A 25,979-nucleotide genomic window follows, 5' to 3' on the forward strand; every position below is an offset into this window, starting at 1 on the left:
GCGGTGCGTTTCTACTCTGGCCTTTGACAGGCAGGGTTGTCCGGAAGATTGCAAGCCAATCCAACATAGTCCTTTTAGTAGCTCTTGATTGGGCCAGGAGGCCGTGGTTTGCCAATCTCCAGAGACTGCTGGTGGGTAGTCCCCTCAGGCTACCATCTCAGAAGGATCTGTTGAGGCAGGGACCCATTCTACTCGAGGAACCGGGTTGATTTTGTCTTACAGTTTGGCCATTGAAAGGACTCTGTTGTTGAAGTAGGGTTATTCGCCTGCCGTGACTACCATCTTACTTCAGGCCAAAATGTTTTCTACTTCTCTAGCCTATGTTGGAGTTTGGAGAGTTTTCGAGGTCTGGTGTTCGGAGCGAGTTTCTCAACCTCTCAAGGTGGATATTCCTTAATTTTGGAATTCTTAGAGATTGCTTGCGTAAGGGCTAGCCACTTAACACCCTGAAAATTCAAGTGGCAGCTCTTGCTTGTTATCGGGGGATAATAAATGGAGGGCCTTTGTCTTCCCATCCCAATGTGGCCCATTTCTTGAAGGGAGTTAAGCATCTTTGCCCCCTGTTGTGGCTTCCAGTGTGCCTCAGACAATTTTGTCCTGGAGTTCTTGGCAGGTCTGACCTTTCGGCTGCTGTGTGCTCTCTCTTTCCGATTGCTTACCTTGAAGACAATTTTTCTGGTGGCAATCTGTTCAACATGTTGGGTCTCTGAGCTGCAGACTTTTTCTTGCCATGAGCCTTTTCTGTGAACGACTCCAGGAGCAGTACAGATTTGGACTGTGCCCTCTTTTTTGCCAAAAGTGGTTTTGGAGTTTCATTTGAATCAGTCCATTTCCCTGCTCACCTTAGACAGTGACAGATATTAAAGTCTGATCTGTCTTTTGTGTTCCTTGGACATCAAGTGTCATTTAATATGGTACTTGGAGGTGACTAAATTAGTTTGAAAGTCTGATCACCTGTTTGTGCTTCATAGTGGAGGTTATCAGGGAGCACCAGTGACATGGGCAACAATAGCCTGCTGAGTTAAGGAAGTCATTATGGCCACCTATGTAGCTGCTGAGGTTGACTTACCGAAACAGATTAGACCATATTCCTCGAGGGCTGAGGCAGTATCATGGGCAGAACTTTGTTGCTGCCTAAAATTTGCTGAGTGGTGACATGGTCCTCTCTGCACTCCTTTTCCAAGCATTACTACTTGGATGTTTGGGCTAGCGAGGACAGTGCTCATGCAGCAGTTTTGATTGGACCTCTGGCAGACTCCTGCCCTTTTCAGGATTAGCTTTATTACATCTTACTGGTGGGAACTGACCTGCCAGAATGCAGAAGGAGAAATTACTACTTACCCAAGAATTTCCTTTCCTCTGAGGGTAGGTCAATCCCATACCTGCCCTAGACTGCAGAGGTTTACTTTTTGGACAGCCTTTTCAAGGTGAACATTACAAAGTATGATTCCTGCTATAAGACTGCTAAATGGCTTTTGTAGCCCCTTAGCTTACTGCATACGTTACGACTTTTGTCTAAGCTCAGTGCTCCCATTGGGTTGAAACCTTGAGTGTGATTGTTAATGATAATATCCAAGTATAATCAGTTTGTCCTCCGTTTGGCTTTTCCAGTGCACAACACCAAAAATATCAAAAGCAATTAATGTTCATATATGCGCAAAAAATGTGGATAACAAAAACCCTGATCTTAATGGAATGCTTTGATGGTAAGTTTCATTTGAAAATTAAAGGGACTGCAATGTAAGCCGCAAAGGGCTCATTTTGCAAACTGTGTGTGACCAATTTAGAGTGTAAATTTCTTTACCCACCTTCATCATTTTCATCTCATGTGTTATGGAAACCTTACCCTGATGGTTTTGGAGAGGTTCTTTGAGCAGTTTATTGATTTCTGTGACTGGCTAAATACATGTGATGTGAACTTATGTTTCATATTGCAACAGGATGCTTCTAAAATTGCTTTTTTGGACATTTTAATTAAATATAACAACTTTATGTTTACCACTACCATTCATCAAAATGAAATTGATAAAAATAATTTATTGAAATATGACAGCTGTCATCCTGCTGTTTTAAAACAATATTTACCCATTAGCCAATTATTCAGATTACGCAGATTGTATTCTTCTCTGGGGGTGGGGGGTGTTTAAAGTGAAAGCACAAGAAATGATTATGCAATTTATGGGACAAGATTATCCATATGCCATACTTCACAAGGATTTAAATGAGCCTTTTATTCTAAAAGAGAATTTTTACAACATTCAAATATACAACATGATGGATCAGATAGAACATCATGCATCATTCCTTTTTCTGATGTGGCTGCTGGTAGGTGCACTATATATAGACACTGGCATATTGTGAAAATTCATGGTCTTCAGAATTTTCCTCGTATAGAATATACTAAAGGTGAAAATCTACATGATAAGTTAGTGGCTGCTGATATATCAACTAAGCACAATGTTTTAGCAAGTAATGGTTATAAAAGTTGTGGCACCTGATGTGTGTCCATTTACTGTAGTGACCCAACAATTTATCCATTCCATTCCTGGCCGCACCTACGGTATATATTGAAACACTGATTGTACATCAAAATTTGTAGTATATATACTACAATACCCTGTGCATTATTGTACGCGGGCAAAATTAAACATGTAAGATTGAGCATTGCAACTGTTTGACAACTAAGAATTTGTTTGTTTCAATTATATTAAATTGTATATAAAAAGGGAGAGAGGCAGTGACGTCACAAGCCTGAATGGCAACTTGACTCTGAAGCTCCGGGGTGCCTAGCGCTATAACGAAAGAATCTACCACCATCCGCCTCCAGGCCTGCAAATAACATCAATAGCGATACCTCTCTCTTTTCCATACATGACATCTAAATGCAGAGGGTACAGATTTGCGGCAATTTTCATATACGAAGGGAGGGGAAGAACCGGGACCCTCCAAGGAGAAAGCAACGGCTGCGATGCCGAACCACGATGGCGAGGAGGGGGATGACTTAATGAGCGTCCAGATACCTCAAAGCTCAACAATGCCTACCCGCGATGAATTTCGCCAATCGTTTCAAGATTTATGTCAAGACATGAAGAATAACAAATGGGAGATGATGGAAAAGATGGTGGAAATCCAGGACAACATGGCCGATATTGGACGCCGTGTAGACGAATGCGATACCCGACTGGACAGTCAGGAAGTGAGAATGGATAAATTACAAGAACAAGAGGCCTCCCTTCACCAAAGTAATATGGAATTAACAGCAAAAATGAAGGATTTGGAGAATAGGAATCCCAGAAACCGAGCCATACAGTGAATGCGTAAAGGTAGTCCGCTCACTGAGCAAGTTTTTCTTATCGCAGACATCGCATGGGGAAACTCCTGAAAATCAGCCCGAAATTGAGATCGAAAGGGTTCATCGCACGCTGGGCCCCCATACCGGAAACCAGCTGCAGGACATAGTAGCGCGTTTCCTCCGCTTCCCCATTAAAGAAAAAAATCCTGGCTGTAGCTTGGAAACAGCAGTCTTCACTGTGGGAAACCCATCAAATAGCCGTTTTTTCGGACATATCTTTAATTACACTGAAACGATGCAGGAATACCAACCAATGACATCAGTGCTGCGAAAAGAGAATCTCCGGTATCACTGGCTGTTCCCCCAGGGCATCTCAGTCACTACAAGGAATATTTCCCCACAGATTACAAAAGAAATGGTCTAACTGTTCACTGAACATGGAAGCATGTTGAGAAAAGAATATGGGGAGAAGTCAATTGTGCAATTCCGCTGAACCCAGAGCTTTGTGATGATTTTGCTGCTGCATAAAACCATCATTGACCACTTAGTGAAACAGATATTTGTACTACATCCTTTATTATTTGGTATTTGGCATGCTGCCATCATTAATAGAATGATTCCCTATTTCACATTAGTAAACATGCTTTAAAAAAATCAGGCAGACTATTTTAATAACAGTTCACTAATAACTACATCAAGGGGAAAATTTTAAAAGCTGGATTTACAGGCACCGAGCCTATTTTGCATAGGCCCGGCGACACGCGCAAGCCCCAGGGCTTGAAAAAAAGGGGCGGGGGCGTGGCCAGAGGCCTCAATAGGGCCTCTAGGCCGGGGGTTGGCACACTGGTATGCACAACCTACGCTTGCCCGGAGACAGGCGCAACTTGAAAAATAAAGGTATGGGGGGGGGGGGGGGGGGGGGGGAAGGTGAGAGGGGCAGAAAAAGTTCCCTCCGAGGCCGCTCCGATTTCGGAACAGGGAAAGCCATTGGGGCACCCCTAGGGCTCGGCGCATGCAAGGTGCACAAGTGTGTACCCCCTTGCGCGCCGTCCCCAGATTTTGTAACATGCGCGCGTAGATTTGTGCGGGCAGGGTTGTGCGCACAAATGTATGCCCGCACGTAGGTATTAAAATCCGGCCCCAACATTTTATATTTTTGAAACAAATAAATAAAAATGTGTTCAACACATTTCTTTTTAATGCGCTTAAGGTTTTTACTTACTGTGTTAAGCAGATGCTTGTGTTTTTTGACAACTCGAACTGGTGAATCAAAATCACAGTCACTCTCGGTAACCTTGAAAAAAATAAAGGAAGAACCTAAAATGTATTCACAGACTAAAAACAGCAAGAGAAGTAGGTCTGTAGGGTCTGATAACTGCTATCCACTTTTTTTTTTTTTGAATGGCTCACCTCTGGAGATTTCAGAACATTTCCTTTTCTCCTTTTTCTTTGGAAAACAATCTCATCTTCGCTTTCACTGTTACTTCCCACTGAGAGGTATCAAACAAGTGATAGAAAAATTCACTGTGAGCTTGTGTGGCACAAACAGTGGTACTAAATTAATCACAGTTGCCAATGCTTGTAAAATCCCCCAAGGGTGTTTCAACATATCAGTTTAATCCAGCATGTCAAAACATTTGTGTAGCATCAAGTTAAAAGAAATGTTTAGAAAAATTACTGAATAAGGTTTGTCAAGAACTAGAACATTTACAAAGTATTAAATTCCATGCAAGCTGATTGGTGGAACATAGGACATTAACATGCCAAGTTTTTCTACCTTAACTGCTTCAGTTTCCATTCCTACCATAAAAACAGGTTAGAATAGTAATTTCTTCTACACAGAGCACTGACCAATTTAAAGACCATCAGCAAGGTAAGACATTTGATGCTACTAAATGCCATACTTCTTACACAGCAAGATATTACTGGGTATGGATTATACTGCAATAATCAAAGAAAAAGTGTGCTGTGAGGTGTAAAAAAGATGAGTAATTTGAACTGTTTTGAAACAATATAAAATCTTAGATAAGAGAAGAGCTACTGCTTGGTTCACTCAGAAAGTGAATTAGAGAATAAACTTCTAAGAGTGTTTTCTTATAATAATTAAAAAATAAAGCCACATCACAACTTACATTCAATTTGCTAGATCTGGATAGCTTATATGGTGGCCTTTTACCTATAATGGAACACTAAGTGAACTTTAAGGCATCTAAGTACTTCTGAAATGCTGATGCGCTGAAAAATCTGAATGGAATGAGGCAACCATTAAATGCATAAGTGTGCCCAAAGAATGCAAAGAATTATGAGTTATGAAAACAAGAAGGCATTCAAAGTGTTAAAAGTACAAAAGCGCCAGTCATCAAGCATTCAAAGAAACCAAAGCAGAAGCAATTATTGTTGATTAACAATCTGAGTTACTGAGGCCAGCATAAGATGCTAAAAATTGCAAGAATGCTGAAGTACTCTCAAGGCATTAAAGTACAGGGCTCCTCTCAAGGCAACAGAACACTGAGTTACTGAGAAAAGCACAAAGAAGCTAAAGCACCATTGGTATGCAGTCTCTCTCTCAAGGAATATAATGAGATTTCAAAGCACTGAAGGCCATAATGCACACACACATTGTAGATGTACTGAACAAATTCAAGGCAATGAAATGTCAATCATGCCTTCTCATTAAACGTACCATCTCGTCATACAGCACATCGAAGTGAAGTAAGATATAGGGCTATCGCAATACCTAAACTATGGCACTCCATAGCATACAAAATAAGTACACAAAGAGACCTTAAACTGTGTAAGACTGATTTAAAAACCTGGCTATACTAGTTGTGAACCGCCGAGATTGTTTACAGAACAATGGTATATAAATGAAACACATAAATAAGAACATCTCCTGGCTTTGAAGCACTAGAGATGTACCAAAAGAGAGGAGGTAAATATTCTGCTTAACATGTGAATGTGATGGTCTGCTGATAAGGATTACTGTGTAGCAAATGAAGATGATTACAAATGAAAAACAAAGTATTTTTAAGACATTAAAGGCATAACTGAACTCATCTTATGTTTATGCATTAATTTCCAATTAATCTAAATAGCTGTAGTCTATATGCTCATATGGCTCAAATATTTAATTTTGATGAGTATAAACTTAATACCTGGTTAAAAACAGAAGAAATAGTGAAAACTATCAGAAGTCTGCGAACTTTATATTGGTCTCCTAATTCACATACTATTTCAGAACTTTACAACCACCAACACATTGCCTAAAATTAAATGTGCATGTCACCTCACACTTGATGAGGCAACCCACCGGAACAGAAGCTATGTGTGCAAGGTGAACTTTTTTGAGGAAAGGGCTTACTTTCTAAAGGTTACATATCAGAGAGGCCAAATAAATCAACATCAATGTTTAGATCTCTTATCCTTTCAAAAGACAGTTTTAAATTTATATTAGGAATACTCCCAGCTTTAAGTAGTTTTTAAGCACTACAGCTCGCAAAAAACAAAATTAATTCTCAAAACATCTGACCCAAAAAATCCCCATGAAAACCAACCCAACCATTCACAGTAAAAAGCTCTGCACCAGAGTACATTAGTCACAGCCCAAACTTGCTGCCTTCCTGCTTCCTCTGATGCAGAGACCAAATGTTGAAGGAAAAGTGAAGAGGAATCCTGGAAGAAGCAAACTAGGTGGGTCCAAGACTGATTCCTGCCCCCTCATTTTCTCCCTAGCACAATAGTACTGGAATAGTATCACTTAAAAGGCAGAGCACACCGAAAAGTGTGCGAGGGGGAGGGGGTGGTTAAAATGTGTCCTTATATCATAAAGTGATTTGCATATCTTTAAAAATGATGAAAGCCAAATTTATTAAATGTAGAATACTTTGTCTATCATCATCATCATCATCATCATCAATATTTTCATTACCTTTAACTGGAGAATTATATAGGGCTTGAAAATTCTTCTGTTTGTTAGGCTTCCTGTTACTGGAGAAGTGCACAGAGTTAGCAAGGGTTGTATTTAGCAAAATATTTTTACCAGCCTGGAAATAGACTTTACTCTTATTTGTTGCTGGAGTCAAGGACATGTCCTGCTGAACCTTACAAATAGAACCTGAAGGGGTTATATTGTCAGATCTAACATTCATATAGCTTTTACCAATTGGTGTGGAAATTAAAGTGAAAGGCATAAAAGTAGGCGATGAACACACTTTCTTGGCTGGCAAATTCAAAGGGGAATACTTGGAAATATGTTTCACAGACATTTTTTCATGTTTGACATTGCCAGATGGCAGAGTCACTGGTGTGGACATATTTTCTGCAGTTAAGCTTCCATTGTTCCACTGTGACACAGCCAGAGATCCCAATTTGGTGTCAGTCATGTTTTCCTCATCCCTTGCAGATATATCATATGCATGGTTGTATTGCATATCATTTGCTTTCATATTGCTGTTTGGATTTATAACATCTGCACCTAATAGGTCATTATCAGAATCCAGAATACAAAATCCAAGATCAAAGTTAACAGAGAATAGCTCCTGTGAGTAGTTGATATCACTATCCATTGTTTTTTCCAAAATTTCAGAGAAATAATCAGTTGTCACTTCAGAACTCAATAGCTCTCCAGGATCACCCTTATTGCACTCATTGTACATGCATGAATCAGAGATTTTCAAAGTTTCGGTTGGTTTAATAATTGGAACGGTCTCATGCAAATCTGGCTCAATCACATGCTCATCTGTATGAACATGGTTTCCATGATCAATCTCAAATAAATCCATGCTGTTATCTTGGTCTCCCATGAAATTGTTTCTGTGATTTTCACCATGCATGATTTTCACCATACATTCATTAGCTTCAGTCCAAGATTTATCTGAAGTAGTATTTGTCTGAGCATGATCCATTGTTGCAAACATCTGTTGCTCAAGTTCCATATCTTCCTCATCATCACAATCAAAGATCTTATCCCAGATGGGATCAATAGTTATTTTATCATCATCAGCCTCCAAAATACCACACATTTCTGAGTGATTACACAATTTACCAGCTGCATTTAAAGTCACTGATTTTTCATGAGTCATGAATAAACTGGACACAATGGGAATGGATGATTTTGTCTCTTTTGTTTTCTCTGTGATTGTAGGGAACAATTTCCTGTCTAATGAATTACAGTGCAGAACCTTATCTTGAGTTGCTTCTTGTATTTCTTCAAGATCACAGAGTTTATCTAGAGGAGGAGGAGATTGTGATAAAAACCTTTTCACATTTGTTAACACTGCTTCTACCTTGGAAAGATCACTTTCTATAAATTTAGCAGCAAATATACAACAGTCCTGCCCAATCTCAAATGGGTAAAACATATTAGGTGTAACAGAGGTCATCTCATCCGTGAAACTACCGTAACCAGAATCTACATCAATTCTCCCCAATAGCTGAAGTTTGGACTGGTTTATCAGTGCTTCCGTATGGTTTGTGACTTTATCACAGTGGTCTCCAAAGACAACATTCTTTTTGCTGGAAACATCACATGGAACACAAGATTCCCCACAGCATTCTTCTATGAACACTTCTTCATTTACAGGTACATCCACTGTTTCACAAGGTATATCACTAGTATCACCATAAACTGTACATTCCATTAAAGGGCCACCACTAGTATCACAAGCATCTCTATTTCTCTCTGAAAATGAATATTCTTCAGTAAGACCTGAAGTTCTCACATTAACTGCAGATGATCTCTTGGTGCCCTTCAAACCAGTCCCTTTAAATAGAGAAATAAATTCTTGGTCAGGCTCAAATGAAGATGAACAATGTTTTCTTCCTGATTTATAAACTACATCTTCTGCAGACAGAAATGACTTTTGGACACGTTCAGTTTCAGTCACGGAAGGGATTCCTTTCTTCCTTGAAGCTTTTGTTTTAATATCATCTTTATGTAAATATGGCATTTCCAAAACATACTTGCAGTTATCCTAACAAAACAGAAAAAAAAATTCATTTTAATTAAAAGTATGAGAATTTTAAAAAGTGATAACACTGATGACCAAATTACTCAGTATTCACGCCACATACTTATTAGTTCTAGGACACCATTTTCTTCCTATTATAAATCCAAATGCATCTATTTCCCAAGCAGAGAATGCTGTTTTCCAGTATAAGGCTTCTTCATGCACTGCATTTATTATCCCATTCAGGGATCACAAAACAGGAAATCCTTGCACTTGCTAATATTCAATGCCTAAAGGATTTTCTTCCCCTTTCCCTGGTTATATTTATAACATTAATAGTTCACAGTGATTCTTACTAAAGACTATAGTTTTGTTCCTCTTATCTTAAAAATACATGTTATGATACATAACTTGAACCTAGCCAAAATGCAAACTAAACAGATAAGGTGGAGTTACTTACCTGTAATAGATGTTCTCCGAAGATAGCAGGATCTTAGTCCTCACACATGGGTGACAATATAAGATGGAGCCCTGACACAGAGAACTTATCAAAGTTTCTAGAACTTTGACTTGCCACACTGAGCATACCCTAAACCAGTGGTGGCGAACCTAAGGCACGCGTGCCAGAGGGGGCACGCGCTCAGTCGCTAGGGTTGCCAACCATCCAGATTTTCTCCGGACAGTATAGAATTTAAAAGGCAGTGTATGGAAGCCAGCCGGAGGGCTGAAATATCCAGAAATTGTTCAGATTTTCAGAGCTGACCAAAGGCGCCGCCGTGTGGGGCCTAAGTGTAAAAACAGCACGGCCCGCCGGCGACACTGATGATTCTAGTCAGGCCAAGCTACTTTTTCTATCAAAGGCGTCTGAAGGGAGAGGTCCACCACCAACAGGAGAAGCCTCATTGATGGCAGTGGGACGACGCATGCTTTCCTTAATGCAGCTTGCTCCAGCGGCGCTGCAGTGATCCCCTCACCCGCCCTCCCCTGCTCCTGAAGAATGGAAGGATTGCGGCCTTGCAACGCGGGCTGCTTCCTCCTCGGTTGTCGGCACTAATGTTGTCATTCAGACACCGGCAGACGGGAGGGAGGAAGCAGCCCACGCTGTACAACAGAAAGAGGTCTGAAGGGGCTGGTTGGCGTTTTCGCCTTAACACCCACGGTGCAGTAGAAAGATGCCCATAGGGACCTTTTATATATATTTCCTCCTGCCCAAGGCGCAATAGAAATAAGCTAGGCCTGAGTGCTGCATGTGTTGCTCTCAAACTTACAAATGGGCCGATACTGAAAGACGCGCGGGAGAGCCGGCAAGCGCCCACTCTCCTGGGCGTGCGATTCAGTAAATAAAAATATGCAAATTAGGGCCAGCAGTAAAAGGCGGCCCTAGGGACACTAGCGAGTCCCTAGCGTCTCCTTTTTGACAGAAGCGGCGGCTGACAAGCAGGTTTGACAGCAGACGCTCAATTTTACCGGCATTGGTTCTCAAACCCGCTGACAGCCATGGGGGTCAGAAACGGACGCCGGCAAAATTGAGCATCTGTTTTCCAACCCGCAGGCAGATTTTTTAATTTTTTTTTATTTTTGGGGCCTCCGACTTAATATCGCTATGATATTAAGTCGGAGGGTGTACAGAAAAGCAGTTTTTTCTACACACTTTCCCTGTACCAGCCGAAATTAACTTCTGCCTTTGGGCAGGCGTTAATTTCTGAAAGTAAAATGTGTGGCTTCGCTGCACATTTTACTTTCTGTATCGCGCAGGAATAACTAATAGGCCCATCAACATGCATATGCATGTTGTGGGCGCTATCCGCGCGTTTTCGACGTTTACTGTATAAGGGATAAAAACAGCATGTCAAAAACGCGCGGCCAAACCGGGGCTAAAGGTGTGCTCGGCCGAGCACACCATACTGAATCGGCCCGAAAGTATGAGCCAAGGTTAGACAAATTATCAGCATGCATACAACAGCAAAAATCACATTAATTGTTCAAAAGCATGCCAAATGCAAACTTTTACCTTTCAACAAAAAGTTGTTTGTATCATTGAAAGCTCTGTTATTGTGTTTTTCTTTTAAGACAAAAGTTATTAATGTAGGAGTTTGTTTTTTTTCCTAAACTAAAACCTCAGTATTCAGGTTAAATTGCCGTGTTGGCACTTTGCGATAAATAAGTGGGTTTTGGGTTGCAGTTTGGGCACTTGGTCTCTAAAAGGTTCGGCATCACGGCCCTATACCATGCATCCATGCAGAATCCCACTTCAGCCTTATATCAGAGTTAGACAAATCAAAAAAACAGGAAAAACCCAACTCCGCAGGGTGGTGGGTGGGTTTTGTGAGGACTAACATCCTGCTGTCTGCTGAGAACACCTGCTACAGGTAAGCAACTCTGCTATCTGAGGACAAGCAGGATTCACCCCTCACATACATGGGTGAATCCCTAGCTACAGGCTGTCCCCCAACATAAAAGGGGACCAACAAACCCCAACCAGGTGTCAATGGGCACAACAATGGTGCTGCTGGCAACAAGATGGGGAGACAGCCTGAACCCAAACAACGGGCACTAGGTGGGAGAGAGTTGGGTTCTACACCTCAGATTCCAAAGGGCAGATTGGCCAAACCTACTATGGCGTCAGCCATCCGTATCCAAGCAATAGAGAAATGTGTATCTGTAGAGAAAACTCCATGTTGCAGCATTGCCAATCAATTCCATGGGAACTGCTTAGAAGTAGGCCAAAAATGCTGCCATGGATCGGACAGAATAAGCCTTGACATGACCCCCAAGATGCAGTCCCACTTGGGCATAATAGGAGATGCAATCTTTTAGCCAATTCGATAGTGTCTGCTTGGTAATGGCAATGCCCAACCTATTTATTTTGTCTGCTCAGCTAGAAGACTAAGGCTTGCTTACAGTCCAATCTGTGCAGGGCTCATTTGCCTTGGTGAGAATGGGGCCTGGGAAAAAATGTTGGCAGGGCAATGGACTGGTTAAGATGGAAGTGTGTCACCACCTTAGGCAGGAACAACTTAGGGTGCATATGCAAGACCCACCCTGTCTTGATAAAACCTGGCGTAAAGTGGATAAATCACTAAGGCCTGGAGTTCATTGCCAGCAAAAATATGACTTTCTAGGTCAGATGCTTCAGATGACAAGTGCACAGTGGCTCAAAAGGAGCTTTCATCAGCTGAGCTAACACCACGTTGAGGTCCCAAGACACAGCAGGTGGCCTTAGAGGAGGCTTCAATTGAAGCAGGCCCTACATGAAATTTACAACTATAGGCTGTACCGAAATGGACGTACCATCTACATTCTTGGTGGTATGTACCACCTGCAATCAGATGAACTCTAAAGGAGTTGGTTTTCAAGCCAGCTTCCAATAGGTGTAGACTGTAATTAGTTTTCGTGTGGGGCAGGAGAACGGATCAAGGGCCTTCTGCTCACACCACATGGAAAATCTCCTCCACTTCGTCCACAGGGCTTTCTAGAAGCCACCAGGGCCTGAGACATTTTCTGCCAGATTGAGTGGTTGCAAATCTGCCCTCTCAACATCCAGGCTGTGAGCAACAGGGCCTGGAGGTTGGGATGTCTCAATCTGCCTCGATCTCTAGAAGTCCCCAAACTGATTGGCCTCCAAATGGACAACTGCCACGGAGTGGAAACCCGATGTGACTTAGCCAATAAGGGGCTATGAGGATCATAGTCCCCTTGTCCTTGTGAAGCTTCAAGAGAGTTTTCACTACTAAGGGAATCTGAGGATATGCATACAGAAGACCTTCATCCCAAATGCCGGGTGAGGGCCCTTCTACATGAGTCCCCACACAGAGTGGACACATCCGTAGTTAGGACAATTTAGGTAGGATCACCTTGGAAAGAGATCCCCTGCGCCAGATTCGAAAGTAAACAAACGAGAATAGATGCCTTGATCTTTTCCAAATGTTTATTAAAGTAGAGACGTGTTCATAAAAAAAAATGCCCGACTCAGGCCGGGTTTCGCAGCTCAACAGCTGCTGCCTCAAGGGCTACAAATAAGCCAAAACAAAAATCAATCAACCTAAAAAATCTAATACAAAACCAATTGTTCTAAAAAAAACCTTATGTTTAAAAAGTTATGTTAAAAATGGTGACATCTATATTCAAACAGACACAAAAAGATAACTGTTGATGTTACATTACTTATACAGAAACAACATATCACTAAAAATGACAAATATTTGTAAAGCTCTTTACCTTGGACAATCAAGAATCTCAGATGAATTAAAGTGGTGTGAAATCAAAGGAAGGTCACTGTGAACCAACGCTGAAAGATTACTATAAAAGATGTAATAGAAATCTTTTGGGTTTTGTGGATATTCATAACAAAGATTGGCACATTTAACAAAGTTTCCAATATCCTCTGAAGGATACATTTACTGCTTGCTCATTTCTTATAGTTATCTGTCAGTGCTGGTGTATTACATAAACTGGCACATTTAACTAAGTATCCATTGTTTCCCAAAGGTTACATTAATTGCTTGCACATCTTTTATAGTAATCTTTCAGCGTTGGTTCACAGTGACCTTCCTTTGATGATTTCACACCACTTTAATTCATCTGAGATTCTTGATTGTCCAAGGTAAAGAGCTTTACAAATACTTGTCATTTTTAGTGATATGTTGTTTCTGTATAAGTAATGTAACATCAACAGTTATCTTTTTGTGTCTGTTTGAATATAGATGTCACCATTTTTAACATAACTTTTTAAACATAAGTTTTTTTTAGAATAACTTTTTTTTTTTTTATTAGATTTTTTAGGTTGATTGATTTTGTTTTGGCTTATTTGTAGCCCCTGAGGCAGCAGCTGTTGAGCTGCGAAACCCGGCCTGAGTCGGGCATTTTTATGAACACATCTCTACTTTAATAAATATTTGGAAAAGATCAAGGCATCTATTCTTTTTTGTTTACCTGACGGCCATTATAGATCGCCTAACTCTGTTTTCTGGGACCAGATTCGAAAGTATCCAGCATTAGGATAAGGAGTCTCGGAGTGGCGAGGTGACTCGGATGAGATTCTGGAGGTTCTGTGTGGTCTTGCGCCACTGCAACCTCTGAGTCCATTGGGCTTCGCACATGGACAATCATGCTAAGGGAGTGACGTGAACGGTTACGGCCATATGGCCCAATAACCTCAACATGTGCCAGGCTGACACCTGCTGGCTCTGCTGAATCTCATAAGAACATGCCATACTGGGTCAGACCAAGGATACATCAAGCCGAGCATTCTGATCCAACAATGGCCAATCCAGGCCATAAGAACCTGGCAAGTACCCAAAACTAAGTCTATCCCATGCCACTGATGCTAGTAATAGCAGTGGCTATTTTCTAAGTCAACTTAATTAATAGCAGGTAATGGACTTCTCCTCCAAGACCTTATCCAATCCTTTTTTAAACACAGCTACACTAACTACATCCCCTGGCACAAAATTCCAGAGTTAGTGTGTTGAGTGAACAAGAACTTTCTCAGATTAGTTTTAAATGTGCCACATCCTAACTTCATGGAGTGCCCCATAGTCCTTCTATTATCCAAAAGAGTAAATAACCGATTCACATTTACCCATTCTAGACCTCTCATGATTTAAAAAAACACTATCATATCCCCCCTCAGCCATCTCTTCTCCAAGCTGAACAGTCCTAACCTCTTTAGTCTTTCCTCATAGGGGAGCTGTTCCATCCCCTTTATCATTTTGGTCGCTCTTCTCTGTACCTTCTCCATCGCAACTATATCTTTTTTGAGATGCAGCAACCAGAATTGTACACAGTATTCAAGGTGTGGTCTCACCATGGAGGCATTATGACATTTTCTGTTTTATTCACTATTCCCTTTGTAATAATTCCCAACATTCTGTTTGCTTTTTTGACTGCCGCAGTACACTGAATTGACGATTTCAATGTATTATCTACTATGACGCCTAGATCTCTTTCTTGGGTGGTAGCTCCTAATATGGAACCTAACATTGTATCACTATAACATGGGTTATTTTTCCCTATATGCATCACTTTGCACTTATCCACATTAAATTTCATCTGCCATTTTGATGCCCAATTTTCCAGTCTCACAAGGTCTTCCTGCAATTTATCACAATCCGCTTGTGATTTAACTACTCTAAATAATTTTGTATCATCTGCAAATTTGATTATCTCACTTGTCTTATTCCTTTTCAGATCTTTTATAAATATATTGAAAAGCACAGATCCCAATACAGATCCCTGAGGCACCCCACTGCCCACTCCCCTCCACTGAGAAAATTGTCCATTTAATCCTACTCTCTCTGTTCCTGTCTTTTAGCCAGTTTGTAATCCACGAAAGGTTATTGCCACCTATCCCATGACTTTTTACTTTTCCTAGAAGCCTCTCATGAGGAACTTTGTCAAACGCCTTCTGAAAATCCAAATACACTACATTTACTGGTTCACCTTTATCTACATGTTTAACAACTCCTTCAAAAAAGTGAAGCAGATTTGTGTAGCAAGACTTGCCTTGTGTAAAGCCAATCTGATTTTGTTCTATTAAACCATGTCTTAAATGTTCTGTGATTCTGATATTTAGAACACTTTCCACTATTTTTCCTGCCACTGAAGTTAGGCTCACTGGTCTGTAGTTTCCCGGATCGCCCTTGGAGCCCTTTTTAAATATTGCGGTTGTATTAGCCACCCTCCAGTCTTCAAGTACAATGGATGATTTTAATAATAGGTTACAAATTTTTACTAATAGATCTAAAATTTCATTTTTGAGTTCCTTCAGAACCCTGGGGTGTATACCATCTGGTCCAGGTGATTTACTACTCTTTGGTTTGTCAATCAGGCCTACCACATCTTCTAGGTTCACCGAGATTTGGTTCAGTCCATCTGAATCATTACCCATTAAAACCTTCTCTGGAACTGGTATCTCCCAAATATCCTCTTCAGTAAACACCCAATCAAAAAAATGTTTTAATCTTTCCGCGATGGCCTTATCTTCTTTAAGTGCTTTAACCCCTCGATCATCTAATGGTCTAACTGACTCCCTCACAGGCTTTCTGCTTCGGATATATTTTAAAAAGTTTTTACTGTGAGTTTTTGCCTCTATGGTCAATTTCTTTTCAAATTCTCTCTTAGCCTGTCTTATCAATGTCTTACATTTAACTTGCCAACGCTTATACATCTGGACTGTGCTTCTAGGATGGTATTTGTTAATGTCCACGCCTCTTGCATACTTTTTTACCTTTGTAGCTGCTCCTTTCAGTTTTTTCTATTTTTCTCATTTTATCAAAGTTTCCCTTTTGAAAGTTTAGCACTAGTGCCGTGGATTTGCTTACTGTCTCCCTTCCAGTCATTAATTCAAATTTGATCATATTATGATCACTATTGCCAAGCGGCCCCACCACCATTACCTCTTTCACCAAATCCTGTGCTCCACTGAGAATTAGATCTAAAATTGTTCCCTCTCTCGTCTGTTTTTGAACCAATTGCTCCATAAAACTGTCATTTATTCCATCCAGGAACTTTATCTCTGCCGTGATGGTCATCAGGTTGATGGTCCTTTTATGAGGCAGGTAGGCCTTGGACTGAGTTATGTGTAACAGGGCTCTTATTGAAGTGATGGGATGAGATGGGACTTCGGGTAGTTGATGACTAACCCTAGTGACTCCAACACCCGGATGGTCAACCACATGGATTTGACTGCCCCTGCCTGAGAAGTACTCTTGAGCAGCCAATCATTTAGATAAGGGAAAACATGCACCCCCAGCCTGTAGAGGCACGCCACCACCACAGCCAGGAATTTTGCAAAGAAATGTGGGTCTGATGCGATTCCATACAGTAACACCCAATACTGGAAATGCTGTTTTCCCACCATGAATCTGATTCACTTCTGGTGACTTGAGAAGATCGATGAGGGTGTACTCGTCCTTCAAATCAAGGGAGCATAGACAGTCCCCTTTTTGTAAAACGAGGATCGAGGTGCCCAGGCAAACCATCTTGAACTTTTCCTTTTTGATAAATCTGTTCAAGGCCCTTACACCTAGGATGAGACAGTCTCCTCCTGTTTTCTTCGGAATCAGGAAGTAACTGGAATAAAATCCCTGCTCTCATTGCTCTGCAAGAGGTTCAACCACTATGGCCGTTAAGAGGGAGGAGAGCTCTGTAAGTAGCACCTCCTGATGTGCTACCAGCCCCCAAAATGGGCATGGTGGGCAATCTGGCAGGGAACTTAGTAGGTTCATTCAGAACTCTTGACGGATGATGGAGAGAACCCACTAGTCTGAGTTTATACTGGGCCACTGGTTCACGAAGAACTTCAGCCTGCTTCCAACCGGCATATCCATTGTCCCAGGTACGGATAACTGTGCCCCATATGACTATGTAAAAATAATTTTAGATAGGTAGATAGATATCTGGAAGATTTTGTACTGCGAATAGACAGCTATGGAACAGAACAGACTCCAATGATTGATAAGTATAAACCAATATATTGCAAGTACAAAGATTGTACAAACTCATGACACTAATCACTAATTGTTCCCTCATTCCTGAGACTTCCCAGCAACTATGTGCTGATAAAGAGCTGGGTTGGCCCCAAGGAACATTTCGTGTCACCGGGAACATCAAAGGCTATGACATTTGGTATTTATCTATCACCTGGGAAGATCAAATGCTAAAGACTAATATAGATATCAAGGAGCTGATAATAAGCTACAACTAATGTCTTTTACCAAATGGAAGATCAAAGGACTGGTACTGAAATGTCTTTGAAACATCTAACTTGCAGAGGGATATAAGACATAGCATTCATATTTTTTGCTCCATAAGACGCACCTAGGATTCAGAGGGGGAAAATTAAAAAAAAAAAAAAAAATGTGCGCTAAACGGGTTCTGTCCCCGGGCATCTGTGTGTCTTATGGAGGAAATTAGGGGAGTGCATAACATTTTTTTTTCTCCCCATTTTGTTTTCGGGTCTGGGGAGGGCCATTTCGTTCCATTCCCCAGATTAGAAAACTTATCTCTCTCTTTCTGTGGGGAAACCCCCCCAAACCCCCCCATCCCAACCCTTTAAATTAGTTAACAACCCCCACCCTCCTGACCCCCCAAGACCTGCCAAATTAATTAAATACAACCCCCCACTCTCCTGAGCCCCCCAGACCTGCCAAAAGTCACTGGTGGTCCGGCGGGGGTCCAGGAGCGGTCCGGGAGTGATCTCCTGGACTTGGGCCGTCGGCTGCCAGTAATCAAAATGGCACCAACGGCCCTTTGCCCTTACTATGTCACAGGGGCTACGTCGGCAGCCAGCGGCCCAAGTCCAGGAGATTGCTCCCGGACCCCCGCTGGACCACCAGGGACTTTTGGCAGGTCTTGGGGGGTCAGGAGGGTGGAGGGTTGTAGTAAATTAATTTGGCAGATCTTGAGGGGGAGGGGTCAGGAGGGTGGGGGGGGTTGTTAGATTTTTAGTTTTTTTATATTCACTCCGTAAGACGCACAGACATTTCCCCCCACACTTTTGGGGGGGAAAAAGTGCGTCTTATGGAGCAAAAAATGCGGTACTTATTTTAATTGGATGAGCTGAAAAGACCAGAGTGGTTTTCAGAATCCCCAAGCTCATAAATTTCTCCAGATTATCTATGAACACTGGCTTATATAGAGGAGAGCATATAAGAGAGATGTTCTTTTGTTCTTTATTATTCATTGATTATTGTTCTCTCTTTATTTTTGTCTGTCTCCTATTTACATGTATTGATTTATGTACAGCTTACTGTGATACTGTATTCAATGTTGATATTATTTTGCTGATTTATTATCCATATATTTACATTAAGTAAACTAAGTTTTGTTTTTACCAGATTGTGTGTAGAGTGTCTGACATAATATAAAATATATTCCCACATGACCACTGCACACAACGACCCAGTTAAAACCCTGTCCCTAGAGTTGAATGAAGTGCAGGCTGAGCCTTGGAAGTTCTCTGCTGCCTGGGCGGCCAGAGGAGCTCTGATGTTGCTGTCAGGAATGAGGTGGGTGGAGGATAGTACTTCCTCTGGCAAAAGAAATACTTCTTTTGCCCAGATCTTGCCAACCACCTAGCAGAGAAGGACAGGTCCAGATTGCTGGCAGAGAGCTGATGAAGGGTTTCATGGTGAACCTGGAATTGGGCCACTGCATCCTTCACTCTATGTCCAAAGAGATTCTTCCCCAGTACACAGCACATTAGCAAGTCTTTTCTATAACTCTGGTCGGAGATCCAAGGCCCGCAACCATGCCATTCAGCAGGTGCCAACTCCTGCTGCAGAGACTCTCTATGCAGTTTTGAAAACATCATAGGTCACTCGGACCTCATGTTTTCCGTGATATAGGCCTTTATATACCAATGATCTAGGGGTGTCTTGCTGCTGCGGCAACTGCTCGGCCACCTCCTGCACCTACTTCCAGATGTCCTGTGAGTAGTGGCTAAAGTAGAATTGGTAGGAAGCTATGTGGGCAATAAGCATGTTTCCCTGAAAAACCTCTCAAGAGCATCCATCGCTCTGTGATCCTTCCCCAGGGATGCCAAGGAATGGGTCCAAGAATGCTTGGCTCTTGAGAGGAAGCTGGCACTTATCAAATCCAGGAGCCTTCTGGACGAAGTAAGTCCCATCGGGCTTCTTGTTCATAGGAAGTACCGTGAGGGGGTATTCCCACAACCTCAGCAGTAACTCCTTAAAGATTTCGTGCACTGGGACTCCTTAGGAGGCACCACAAACTGGAAGATTTCAAGTATTTTGTGCCTGGCATCCTCATGTCAGTAAACTGAAATGGGATAGCCTCCGCCATCACCTGAACAAAACCTGTGAAGATTAGATCCTCAGATACCTTCTTTGCTCCTCTGGAGGAGATGAGTCTGAGGGAAGACTTTCAAAGCCATCAGAGAAGAACTGTATTGTGTCATCCCCCAGGCATCATAGGGAACCCTCATCCACACTGACATCAACAGGGGATGGTGCCCTGGGTGCTTGACCGTCGTCCAGTGGTGCAGGCACCAATGGAGCTGGATGGGGGGCTGCAGGCCTTGGCGTCACAGCCAGTCTAGGTAGATTTTCTTCCTCCAAGGAACCAGCCATGACCACCATATCAGCAGGGGGAGGCTGTGGTGCCCTGACTGACATAGACACCACCCAGGAAAAAAGATGCTAGCTGGATCAGTAACGCGCTGTTGAGCACATGGAGAGACTCCAACAGCGACGCCAAGATCGATGATACTAGCTCCAGTGCCACGGGATCAATATCCCGCATCGGCTGCTCAACTGCCAGCTATATTCACCTCAAGTTCTTCCTCAAACACTGCCAATGCCAATACCAACTGGGAGGAAGGAGAAATGAATATATCCTCTTTAGAACAGAGAGGAGGATCAGGGGCTGGCATCTGGACTAATGGAGACCATTGTGGACTCCTGGTACCAATGAACTAGCACTTCTTGCCTTGGAGGTCGCTTCAGGGGCATCATAGCATGAGCTAGTGCATCCCCATGCCTGGCACCGTGCATAGACGGAGAGCGATGCAGATGCTTCTACAGCTTCCCTCGATGTTCAACATGGTCCTTCCCCGGTGCCAAGGCCAATAAGGAACTCAATGTTCTCAGCCTAAAGAAGCCTGACTTTGGCCAGTCTCCAGCGCTCCTATCGGCCGAAGGCACCAATGGAACTGACAGTCCAGCCAATGTCAATAGCTCTGTGTCCAACATTGCGGCCCCATAGTCCTTCAATGCCAATGGTGCCACTGTTGGACCCAAAGAGGCACCATTCTTCTCTAGTTGAAGGTGACATCTTTTCGGGATCATCTGGGTGCATTTGCGGCAAACCTGGAAATCATACGCTGCCCCCAGGCAAAGGAAACATTCAGCTTGAGGAACAGTGCCCTCTGTGTCCTTGGACACAGAGGGCATCACTTAAATCCGGACGCAGCCACAGGGAATCTACAGTGAAAGGAAACTTACCAATCAACATCAAAACCCTGGAATAAGAACCCTATGAGGAAGATTGAGAGGGACCTGACATCTAATGCAGGTGGCTACTGTCGTGACAAAATATGGTACGGCAAAATCTAAGATTTTCACAAATAAGTCAAAAAGGCCACAAAAAAGATTATGCTCACAAACCGTGATATTGCAGCTCCCAGGAAGAAGAGGGACCTTGCGTGGATGATTGGTATAGGGCATGGCTGTGTGTGGCAAGTCAAAATTCTAGCAACTTTGACATACGTTTTCCCTGTCGGGACTCCATCTAATGTCGCCCATGTGTGAGGGCTACCATCCTGTTTGTCCTCGGAGAAATGAAGATTCTGTAAAACAGAACTAGGAACAGTTACACATCTCATTGGTGGGTGTGACATGCTGATATTACAAGGCCTGATACAGAAAGACACAAAGGCAGAATGGCTCATCCACTGGAAACTGTAAATACCATGGGATTAATTTTCAGTGGCTAGTTGGCCTGCAAAGTTAGCCTGATAAACCACTTATATTGTACTAATTGTTTTAGGCAGTATAAAAAAAATTAAAATAAATAACTTAGCTGGAATAAACAGCTGCAAGGGCAGGCCACTGAATATATTCAATTATGTTAAAGTTAGCAGGATAAGTTTAGGTCAGGAGATACTTTAGCCAGATAACACCTAAAATCGGTGTTATCCAGTTAACTTAGATGGATAAATGCACTCTGCCCCGAGCCTCCCCTGACTTATCTGGCTAAGTCCTTGGTGGTCGACCAGCAGGATTTTAAATCCTGTGGTTTGTCTGGCTAAGTCTTGGACTTAAGCCAGACAAACCACTTTCAATATTGACCCCAATACACCACTAGAAAAAAAAATCACTGGTATGACTGACAAAATTGCAGAAAACAGACATTCCCATTCTAACCAATAAAAAGCTTGATACTAGAAAGGCAGATATTGTGGTAAAGAAAAAAAAAAAACCCAAGCAAAGCATTACTAATAGAAGTACTACATGACTATTCTGTACAATGTATGGAGAAAAGTTACTTCAAATCATATTCTGACAGGCCCTCCTTCATGTGTTCCTATCTAGATTCTGTAGATTGTAAACTGTTCACTATTGTAAAAAGAATTTAACTTTAATCTGATTGTACGCTGCCTTGAGATAATTTTGCTGCAGAAGAAAAATGGAGAAATTACTTACCTGATAATTTTGTTTTCCTCAGTGTAGACAGAAAGACTCAGGACCAGTGGGTTTATGCTTCCCTGCCAGAACATGGAGACGGAGCAAGCTGACATCACAGTATACATGAAACTGCACTGACCCCCAACCTGCCAGTTTTCTCTTCAAAAGCAAGTGTAGACAGACTAGCAAAAAACTTGATTAAAAAAAACAGGTAACCAGAACTGAATTCACATAATATTCTAGGTACCCCAAGACAGGAACTGGATGAACACTTACCAGTAATCCCTTGGGACCCAGAGCTCCACTGAAGGACTATTGACACTCATGCGGCAGCCGAGTACAGGAAGCTGAGTCCATCTATTTACACTAAGGCATACAAAATTAATAGGTAAGTATTTTTTCTATTTCCTAGCGTGTAGACAGATGGACTCAGGACCAGTGGTCCAATCAACACCATATGTACAAAGGCTGCATCCTCCAGGGCCTGCACATCCAGAAGTTAAAACCTGGAAAAAGCATGCAAGGAGGACCACGTTGCAGCTTGGCAGATATCGACGGGCGACAACAGACTAACCTCCGCCCATGACACTGCCTGAGCCCTAGTGGAATGAGCCCTAACCTGAGTAGGTAACAGCTTTCCAGCATCCACATACATGGCAGTTACCACCTCCTTAATCCAACGAGCTATGGCAACCCACGAAGCCAGAGTACTCTGCTTACTACCGCCATGGAGAACAAACAGGTAATCCATCTTATGAAAAGTCAGAGACTTCCAGATACCGCATGATAAGACACTTAACATTCAAGGAGCGCAAAAGGCGAAACTCCTCCGCATCCATGACCTTATCCAGCGATGGCAACGAGATGGACTGATTCAAATAAAAGTCCAAGACTACTTTGGGCAAGAAATGATGGAACAGTACACAGCTGAAACACCCCTGGAGTCACCCGAAGGAACAGTTCCCGGCGAGGCTATGCCTGCAGCTCAGAAATCCAACACAGAACATATAGCCATCAGGAACACAGTAAGGAAAGGCCACACAGTGGTTGGAACATAGGACCCTCTAAAAAGTCCAGCGCCAAATTAAGACTCCACAATGGAACTGGTAACCTCAAAGAGGCTTAAGGTGCTTCACTCCCTTCAAAAAAAAAAAAAAAAAAAAAAAAGGGCCACATCAGGATGAGACGACAAGGAAACACCATTCACCAGGCTTCTGAAACAGGCAAGAGCCGCAACCTGCACTTTCAAGGAATTAAGGGCCAAGCCATATTCAAATCCATCCTGCAAAAAATCCAGAATGAGAAGGATCATAACTGAATGAGGAAGAACAACCCACTCCTCACATCAGGCCTCAAACGCTCCAAATCCACACATAAGCCAAGAAAGTGGAGAACTTGTAAACATGGAGTAAAGTAGCAATCACTGCAGAAGAATAACCATGCTTTAACAGAGCCCTCTCAAGGGCCAAACCATAAGACAGAATCAAGTCGCATTCTCGAGAAGAACTGGTCCCTGCTGAAGCTGATCCATGTGCGGCGAATGATGAAGGGGGGATTCCACCAGGTGTCATCGCAAATCCGCATACCACGGACACCTGGGCCAGTCTGGTGCCATCAGGAGTACTAGCCTCCTATGGCCTTCAATCTTGCGAATTATCCTGCCCAGCAAGGGCCACGGAGGAAAGACAAAGCAATCTGTCTTCCCAGCCAGACCTGTATGATCACGTCTATTATACCAAAAATTAAGGATACACCAGTGTACTAATAAACATAAGAAAAATAGCTGGTGTATAATAGTGTATAATATCACCACAACATGATTTCTTAAAAAGACTGTCTAAGACTTTTTCAAGATATATTGTAATAGAGGAAAAGACCTCAGCACTGGTGATTGTCTGAAAAGTTTATCAGAATTTCTGCCAGTTGTTACAATCACAGGTCAAAAACCTCTAATTAGAATTGTATCTTTTATTGAATATCCAAAACATTTTGTCTTTTTTTAATTTTTAATAAAATGATCCAAATTGTTTCCAATGGGATTTTTTTTTTTTTAATTTTTATTTATGCAGTTTTAGAATAAGAAATCAAAAATTTACAGATATTGTAAATACAAAGGTATATTCTCAGAATAAGTATTACATTGATTATCTATTTCTAAGAGGGAAATTATTAATAAGGTAATTCTCGAGAAGTAAGGAAAAGAAACAAGCGGTTATAGGTAAACATCGACTATCCAATCAACAATTGAAAATAAGATTGAGACCTAAATATTTCTATATAGTTGCCACATTTTCCGAGTCTAAGGACTCTTGGGCTAACGAACCCATAAACATTCTTAATTGTGAAACTACAAAGAAAATACTTTTCTGATTTTGATGCATTCTCTCGCATGATAAGACACTTAACATTCAAGGAGCGCAAAAGGCGAAACTCCTCCGCATCCATGACCTTATCCAGCGATGGCAACGAGATGGACTGATTCAAATAAAAGTCCAAGACTACTTTGGGCAAGAATGATGGAACAGTACACAGCTGAAACACCCCTGGAGTCACCCGAAGGAACACTAGGAGTCACTATGGATAACCTACTGAATTTCAAAAGCTTTATCAGTAACACCGTGAAAGAATGCTTCTTCAAACTCCAGGTTCTAAAAAGACTCAGACCCTTACTGCACCCCAAGGATTTCAGATCAGTTTTGCAAGCAATCATATTTTCTAAAATTGATTACTGCAACTCTCTTTTACTTGGGCTCCCAGCTATCTCCCTAAAACCGCTACAAATGCTCCAAAATGCCACTGCCAGGATTTTAACTAAAGCAAAAAAAAGGGACCACATAACACCAATATTAAAAAATCTCCATTGGCTCCCTATAAATACAGAATCACCTACAAAACCCTCTCATCCATTCATAAATCCATTTACAAAGCCTCATACCTAGACCTCAGGATCCCATTCCAGCTGCATACTTCCTCCCGTCTGCTGAGATCTGCGCAAAAAGGCTCTCTAAACCCCCCCCCCCCCACTCAAAATTTCGTCAAACAAAAGAGCCTTCTCCACTGCAGGTCCGATCCTCTGGAACTCTCTACCATCAGATCACAGGCTTGAACAATGCCCCCTCACTTTCAAAAAAAAGACTTAAAACTTGGCTTTTCTCTCAAGCCTACGATTGAGTAGGATTCACAACGCCCTCCTCCAGGTCAATCTCATATCATACCACTTAGTTCAACAACTATAGAATTAATTTTCCAATCCCTCATGTCTATTTGCAGATACTTTATTCATAATTGATTCATTTTAATCGCATGTATATAAGATTGCTATTATTTATTGCTGTTGTTTTAATGTTATTTATTCAATTTTCTCCAAGTTCATTTTCCTGTTCTATGTAAGACACACATGTTAAGTCAATCCAATGTTTTATGTAAACCGAAGTGATTAGCAACATTGTTGCTGGAACTTCGGTATATAAAAAATGTTAAATAAATAAATAAAATCTACGTGGGAATTTCAAAATCATCTTCCCCCATTTTTTCAATTTCAACTTTTAAGGCAAGAAACTGCCTCCTCAATTGTGTTAATCTAGAAAGATC

The 25,979-nt window shown here is 41.8% G+C and overlaps 1 protein-coding gene across 4 annotated transcripts in view; it reads right to left on the reverse strand.

The window, feature by feature from the left end:
- Positions 1 to 25,979, reverse strand: part of FANCM (FA complementation group M) — a 293,517-nt gene that overhangs the window by 82,763 nt on the left and 184,775 nt on the right. For all 4 annotated transcript variants that reach the window (XM_029598464.1, XM_029598463.1, XM_029598465.1 and 1 more), the window contains 3 exons: positions 7,221 to 9,264; positions 4,703 to 4,782; positions 4,515 to 4,586 (listed from right to left, as the gene is read on the reverse strand). In XM_029598464.1, coding sequence (XP_029454324.1) covers positions 4,515 to 4,586; positions 4,703 to 4,782; positions 7,221 to 9,264 — 2,196 coding nt within the window. The remainder of the gene's footprint in view (positions 1 to 4,514; positions 4,587 to 4,702; positions 4,783 to 7,220; positions 9,265 to 25,979) is intronic.

This window comes from Rhinatrema bivittatum, chromosome 4 (genome assembly GCF_901001135.1).
Source record: "Rhinatrema bivittatum chromosome 4, aRhiBiv1.1, whole genome shotgun sequence".
Taxonomy (NCBI): Eukaryota; Metazoa; Chordata; class Amphibia; order Gymnophiona; family Rhinatrematidae; genus Rhinatrema; species Rhinatrema bivittatum.